Consider the following 7702-nt stretch of genomic DNA (forward strand, 5'->3'; position numbering starts at 1 on the left):
TGTGTGTGTGTGTGTGTGTGTGTGTGTGTGTGTGTGTGTGTGTGTGACAGAGAGGGAGAGAGAGAGAGAGAGAACAGGAGTGAGCATGTACTAAGGTGTGCTTGTCAAGGTCAGAGGACAACTCGCAGGAGGTTCTCTCATTCTCACATGTGGGGTCTGAAGCCTAAACTCCAGGTGCCTTTACTCTCTGAACCACCTCACTGGCTCTGGGGTTCACTTCCCAGGCCCCAGTACTGGGGATTGAACTCAGGGCCTTGCATACTCTAGGCAAGAACATTAGCAGTGAGCCACACAGCCCCACCTCCAGTGCTGGCTTTCCTTCTTGCCTGTGCTTTCAGTGTTCTGTGTTTGTGGAGCCCTGAACCCTGAGACAGTGGCTACCAGCTTTCATGGGCAGCAGTCTATTCAGGCTCTGGGAGACTTGTAGGCTTAGGTTCTCCTTAGACCCAGGACCTGCATTTCCAGGGAAGTACTGGCCTTTAGGTTTGCTGGCCACCACTCAGAAGACAGAATCTGAGAAGGCACTTATTACAGACCCTCGCTGGTCTTGTTTCCTGAAATAGCATTGTGGGTGCCCACCTGCCCCTGAGAGCTTCGAGAGCATCTAATTAAAAAGGCAAGTTTTAGGGCCAGAGAGATGGCTCGGCGGTTAAGAGCATTGACTGCTCTTCCAGAAGTCCTGAGTTCAATTCCCAGCAACCACATGGTGGCTCATAACCGTCTGTAATAGAATCTGATGCTCTGTTCCGGTATGTCTGAAAATCAGCTACACTATACTCATATAAATATAATAAATAAATCTTTAAAAGAAGAAGGAGGAAGCTGGGCGTGGTGGCGCACTCGGGAGGCAGAGGCAGGCAGATTTCTGAGTTTGAGGCCAGCCTGATCTACAAAGTGAGTTCCAGGATAGCCAGGGCTATACAGAGAAACCCTGTCTCAAAAACAAAAAAACAAAAAAACAAAAAAAGGAGGAGGAGGAGGAGGGGGAAGAGGAGGAGGAGGGGGAAGAGGAGGAGGAGGGGGAAGAGGAGGAGAAGGAAGAAGAAGAGGAAGAGGAAGAAGAGGAGGAGGAGGAAGAGGGGGAGGAGGAGGAGGAAGAGGACGGGGGGGGGGGGCAGAGAGGAAAGTTTTATCCCCACCTAGCCAGGCCTCATGCAGTGTTGGTGGGGCTTAGAGACCAGCAGCCAAAAGAAAGGCCTCTGAAGTGAGCCACTGGGAAGGGTGTTCCTTCAAATATCAGCCATCACTTCTTGCCAGACCTTTGGGCAGAAAGAGGTCTCACTCTGAGGTCTAGGAAGGGGTCCACTGAGGAACAAAAACAACCAGCACGAGATGTCCAATTGCCCTGGGTGGGTAGGGAAACACCCAAGAGAGATGTGTCAGCCCCACACCAAAGAGAGCTATTGAGATCCGGTCTCTGTTAATGGCCCTGATAGTTTCCTTGTTACCTCCTGCCTACAGATGTACATCAGAATTATTGCAAAGCTACCTGTGTATGCCTGTGTGTTTGAATATGGTGTGCCTCTGGGTGAGAGAGACATGCTCTGTATTGGTAAGCACATGTCTGTGTGTGCATGTGCCCATGTACACACACTACTGGCTTTGATTGAGGAGGAGTGCAGGCAGCTTGAACTGGTCTTCTTTGGTAGCTTAAGAGCTTTTCCAAGGCCCTGACTTGTACTCACGTCTGTTCAGAAGCCTGAGCAGGGCCAGTGTGGGATGCTGCCGAGGTCTGGGGCAGTACTTTGGCAGTCTGTGTGAACAACTGCTCAAATTCACCTGCTAGACCTTCAGTGCAAGGTCCAGCCTAGGTCTATCTGCTCATGAGGTCCAGAGTCTAAACATTTGGTAAAGAGTACCGTGCTGAAACTAGGAACTGGCTGGGGGAAAGGGCCCATGCAGTGCTTAGGAGCTCACGCATCTAAGAAGGAAAGAGTGTTACAGGCTAGGGTCCTTGGCTAGCCTAGAGAAATCCCCACTCAGAGGACAGGTTGAGCTGGGTGCTAGAGGAGACTATGAAGTCTAAAGAACCAGTTCCCAGGTGCCTGTGTTTCCCAGAGGGGCAGGTTCTACTGGGCGTATTGGGTTGTTCCATGACTCCTAGCAAGGCACCAAGGGGACAGCGGCACTCTGGCAGGCAGGAGGGTTTCCTACAAAATCATTTACTAGGGGCCTGAGACACAGAACCCACCCCCCACCCCAGTCCTGGCATGCCCTGCCTCCTAGAGGTATGGACAAGGGTCTTTTGAAGGAAGAAAGGCGATTTCTTAGAGACTACCAAGTGCCCAGCGTGTCCTCACTTGGAGAGGACAGTGCACCCGGTCTTGGTTCTCTAAAGCCTTCCTCAGGGATACCCACAAGCCTATCTGACTCTGAGGAATCTAGGAACCAACTGCACCCTGAGCAAGGCCACTTTACCTCCCTCAGCAGTGCAGTGCAATTCTCTCCGACTCACATACTGCTCCACCCCCCACCCCACCCCACCCCCACCTCCCAGAGCCTGCGGGGCTTGCATGCTGAGGCATCTGCCATTTGCTAAATGTGCTTTAAGGGATCAAGTAGCAGGGACTGAACACCCTTAGTAGGTGAGGTCTTAATTGAGCCAAAGGAGCAAGGTGGGGGTGGGGAGTTGCTTCAGAGAGTATCCATACAACCGCATACCATATGACCCTGGCTGTGTCCTTAGGATCCAGTGTCCTGCCATCCTGGCTTTTGTGGTCACCCTCCTAGGAGCTGTCCTCAGCTTTACCTGTGTCCCTGCTACCACCAAGGAGGCCAGTGTCCAGTCAGCTCCTCAGGGTAAGCCCCACCTGCCCACAACTGGGCCAATGGGCACCACCTTGCCCAAGAAGCTAGCATCCTGGTACCTCTACTGGGGATGGAGGGAAGACCTGACAGACATGGGGTTCAAGGGACTCAAAGAGGGAATGTGATCTCCTCTGCACTTCTTGCTGCTGATTCCTGGTAAGTCAAGCTGAGCACAGTTATGGGAATCAGGCAAGCCAAGGTCCTAAGCAGGGAGACAAGTCTAGAAAAGCCAGGGAATACACAGGAGACACAGCGGGATGGGGTGGCTGCTAGTGTCTGAGGTGCTGAGTGTCCAGAGCCATGTGAGGTTACTGGCTCAGTGGGTGAGAAGGCACAGAGGAAGCAAATATAGGCCAGACTAACTCTTCAGAAGGGTCAGTCACCTCTATGCCTCTGCCCAGTGACTAACATGGAGACTAACCTGGGCAGACTCCTTAGGACAGGAGGTTATAATTCAAGAAGAAAGAGTAGGGCCCCAGGGGACACCTAGGCATAACTGGGAGCCCGTGGCTGAGAGTGTCCTGGGTGTGAAGGTGTGCCTCTCTGACTACTACTGCCTTCCAACTGGGCTGGGAGCCACCGCCCTTATCAAGAAGGCTGAAGATCTAGGAATGCACAGAACTACTTGATGCCAGGTGCATCTTCTCCTGAACACCTGGTTGGCCAGCGTGTGGCCTACTGCCCCACCCTCCAGAGGCTGCGGGAGAAGGCTGCCAAGAGGGTAGTCAGCTCTAAGCATGAGGGACAAGGCTGGAAGCCAGAGCCCCACAACCAGTGTTCTGACTGATATCCCCTGGTGGCCAGGTGGAACCAAGGCCAGTGTATTTGACCTGAAGGCCATCACCCGCCTGCTACTGCTGCCTAGAGTGCTGCCTGTATTCCTGGTCAAGGTAATCTCTGGCTTCCCTTCAGGTGAGTCACACTCCCCCACCCCCACTCGTGTCTACGGTCTGAGATGACCAAGACTGGGGACCCAGGTCTAGGTGATGCTTTGTTCTGCCTGAGTCCTTATTGTCCAGTTACACCTGTGGGGGCTTCCAGCACACCCTGTGGGAACAGGTTTTAGTTATATGCTAGCACAAAGGGAGGAGAAGGGAGTCTGGGTCCTCCCTGCTGTGCTCTGGGTCCCCTTCTGAATTGCTACCGCAGGGCCTCACTCACAGCCCACAGACTCCTCATCATCATTAAGCCTCACCACTCAGGCCTGGATTCCAGGGGTACCACATAGGTCTGAGAGGCACCCAGATTCTGGAGACTCTTGCTCTAACTATCTGATGAAGGAACACAGGACCCCATATACAGTCTGCCCAGCTTTGAATGTGCCATAGTGACACCACTGTTCAGAGACCACCACAGTCTGAAGGTTTTGCTTGTAGTACTGATAATAGAATCCAGAGCTTCACAAAATCCAGGCAAGGGCCCCCACCACTAGTCTATTCTCCTTATCGGCTCAGAGGTACTAAAATCCCACAAATTCGGCTCCTTCCTGACCCGGAAGCTCTGTGGCTGTGAAACACCAGACTGAAACCCCTGGCAGGGCTGGAAGGGGCCACCAAGAAGCTGCTCCCCCTGACAGCTGGGAACGGGTCCACCCATTCAGGCTGTGTATTTCAGCTACAGTGTCTGGAACCTGAGAAACATGCCTCCCCCCACCCCCAACATACATACTTACATGTCAGGGGCCTCTGAGGGCTCCCATGACTCCCTGGGTCTCCATCCTGGCACCTTGTAGCTCACCTGGACTACTTACCAGCAGCCCCCTAGGGAGTCACCTTCTATAGAGTCCCAGGTGATGTTACATGTCCTCACTAGTCAGGCAAGTTCCCTAGCCAGGTCACAGGAGGGAGGTGTGTGCTGCACCAGGGCCTGGCATCACAGCTGGTCTGCTCCTCTACCCAGGACTCTTCTTGGTGATGTTTTCCATCATCTCTATGGACTTCTTCCAGCTGGAGGCTGCACAGTCTGGCTACCTCATGTCCTTCTTCGGGATCCTCCAGATGGTAAGTGGGCATGAGCAGAGAGGACTCGGTTTCTCAGCATCAGCCTCTGGGAGCGGCCACCCTGGCTTCCTCCTTAACCACCTGGGGTGTCTTGTCTTGAGTGACAAAGTACCTGTGGAGAAACACACACACAGAGAGAAAACACTCAGCTCCTGGCTCTCCATCCTACAACATGTCGATCCAGTGCATGCCTCCATGTGGGGCGGTGGACAGGACTTGGAGGGACTGAAGATAGAGAATGGACATCTTATAATGGGATTCTGCCTGGAGTCAGCGTCTGTCCTCCCTAGCTGGGTAACATAGGAAGTTTCCAGGCTCCCTTTCCTTTCTTAGTCAAGTGATACTAACTACAATACATGTCCCATGAGGTGGTTGGGATGTCCTAGGAAGATCCTGGGCCCTCGAGGATTTCCTCAGGAGCAAAGCATAATCATCTAATATGCTATCCTTTTAGGAGCTAGGAGCTTCTGGTTGCTGGGGACTCAGGGGTACCCTTGGGCTAGTTTGAAGTAGGGGGTTGAGTATCCCCTCAGGGCCTCCTAGCTCCAAACCCAAGGCCAACATAGTCAAAGCCAGCTATGGTTCCTATTGGCATTTGACCGACCCTGGGTGGCAGAGACAAGTGGTGATGTGCGGCCCTGGCCCAGTATGGCTTGACTGTCTAACCGCGGGTGCACAGAAGTAGCTATGCTGAGACTAGCAGAGGAAGGGGTCCAGATTACTCTGGAAGCTTAGTGGCATTCCTGACACCTCTGGGACATCTGTTCCCTGAGCATCTGTCCATGCCCAGAGCTGGCCTACTCCCTGGCCAACCCCCCTAACCAAGGACAAGAAAAGTCTCTAATCTGCACCAGCAAGAAATGACACACTGTTGAAGATAAAAAGAAATAAACAAAACCCACAATACTGACCCATGGCTAAGCAGACCTTCGTTCAAGATGGATTGCTTGCTGGGAATATAGCTTAGTGGGTAGAATGCCTGTCTACCATGTGCAAAGCCTGCGTTCCATCCCCAGCACCTCATAAACCAGGCATGGTGCTGCAAGCCTGTGATTCCCAACCCTCAGGAGACAGAGGCAGGAGAGCATCAGAAGCTCAAAGCCATCCTTTATTTACTACATAGCAATTTTTAGTCTAGATTGAGCTACAAAATACCCTTACTCAAAAATGAATGAATGAATGAATGAATGAATGAATGAATGAGCTGCTTGTCACTTGCTTGCAGCCAGACCACATGAGCCTGTACTCATTTGAAGTCCAAGCCCTTGGAGACCTTTGGGGACAGACTCTTCTAGGATCTATGGTTATGGTCACCTGAGACTGTGGCACATTAGTGTGGTACTCTAGGATTGTCGCAGAGGTTTCGAAAGAAGAGTATGGCTTAGGAACCTGGCACAAGGCAGGGGAGGGAGGGGGAGCAGAAGAGCAGGTATCAGAGCTCTGGGCCCTAAGACCAGCAAGGAGTGGGTAGACTTGTGCCGTTGAAAAGAGGGTAAGACTGAGAGCCAGGCATGTCCCAAGTACATCGGGATGTCCCAACCATATCACCAAATTATCTGAGAAGAAGAAAGATGCCATTCAAGCCATATCATGCCTACTTCATATGCTCCTACAGGTTCCCAGAGTATGGGGGACTCTGGGGAGTGGCATACAGGGAGTCCTAAGGTATGGGATCAGGATCATGGCACCAGCAGGTTTGCAGAAACCCCTCCCTCCTTGGTTTTTTGTTTGTTTGTTTTTTGTTTTTTGTTTTGTTTTGTTTGTTTGTTTTTTAAGCCTGGGTTTCTCTTTGTATAGCCCTGACCTGACTGTCCTGAAACTCACTCTGTAGACCATGCTGACCTCAAATTCAGATATCCACCTGCCTCTGCCTCCCAAGTGCTGGGATTAAAGACATGCACCATCACTGCCCAGCTAGCAGACCATATCTCTTAAGGACCCCTCAAGAGAGACTCCTATGGTACCCCTGATACCCCATTGTCACCCGCTGCTATTCTAGGATGCTAGCCATTCAGAGGGCGCTGAGGTGGGGACAGTGCGGTGCTACTAGGATAGCAAATAAGATCCTGAGTAAGAAAGAGAAAAAGGGGAAGAACACAGGTAGAAGAAACAGCAAGGAATGGAGGAGTGGGTGATGGGTGGGTTAGGGTCAGGGATGTGAGCTCCATGGGGACAAAGACCCTGGGAGGACCACACAAGGTTTTGGTGACATTTACAGGGAAGGGTAGCCTGCTGGTCTACTGGGAATAGTAGGGAGTCTGAGTAAAGGAGCAGGGACTATAGGCTTTAGCTGCTTGGTAGAGGGGTAGCAGCAGCAACTGCCTTGGTTAGGTGACTGGGCATGTGACAAGCCAGAGGGTACAGTTGGGAGGACTGAGGGAAAGTGGCCCTTCTTGACTGGCTGACTAACTCACTGTTTTGTGAGATAACGGTGAGGTTCGCACGGCGTCTAGAAGCTTATTTTCAACTTAATGGGGAAGTTGAGACTGGGGCGGTTAGTCAGGATGTAGGTCCAAGTGGCTGAGGCCAGTATTAAATGCTTCCATAAAACCAGTCTAGAGAGGATTTGTTTTTCTAAGACATTGATGGTTCTGTAAGAAGCAACCAGGTTCTGCCCAGCATAAGTAGTGGTTGTAGCTGGACCGGTTTGGGCTCTAGAAGCCTGGGTCCAACCCCCATGAACCTTGACAACCACACTGGCCCTAGCAGCCTGACAGCACCTTGTTCTGACTTTATTCAATCCTGTCCTTTGGGCCCACACACTTCCTTCTCCCATAGAAACAGACACTTCCTATCTGAGAAAGGAGATAGGGAACCTCACCAGGGCTACCTGGCCTGCTGAGTCACGTCTCTGGTGTCCCTGAGTCTCGCTCTCTTTTCTTTCCTTTTTTTTT

General features: G+C 51.8%; 1 protein-coding gene across 6 annotated transcripts in view; it reads left to right on the top strand.

Moving 5' to 3' along the window:
• The window catches only part of Slc22a18 (solute carrier family 22 member 18), a 32575-nt gene that overhangs the window by 14587 nt on the left and 10286 nt on the right, over positions 1-7702 (top strand). For 5 of the 6 annotated variants that reach the window (XM_029479402.1, XM_029479401.1, XM_029479399.1 and 2 more), the window contains 3 exons: positions 2687-2799; positions 3613-3720; positions 4708-5126. In XM_029479402.1, the coding sequence (XP_029335262.1) occupies positions 2687-2799; positions 3613-3720; positions 4708-5111 (625 nt within the window). In that variant the 3' untranslated portion in view covers positions 5112-5126. Of the gene's footprint in view, positions 1-2686; positions 2800-3612; positions 3721-4707; positions 5127-7702 lie in introns of those variants that run through there. The other variant, XM_021166145.2, reaches the window with a different exon arrangement.

Source organism: Mus caroli, chromosome 7 (assembly GCF_900094665.2).
Source record: "Mus caroli chromosome 7, CAROLI_EIJ_v1.1, whole genome shotgun sequence".
Lineage (NCBI taxonomy): Eukaryota > Metazoa > Chordata > Mammalia > Rodentia > Muridae > Mus > Mus caroli.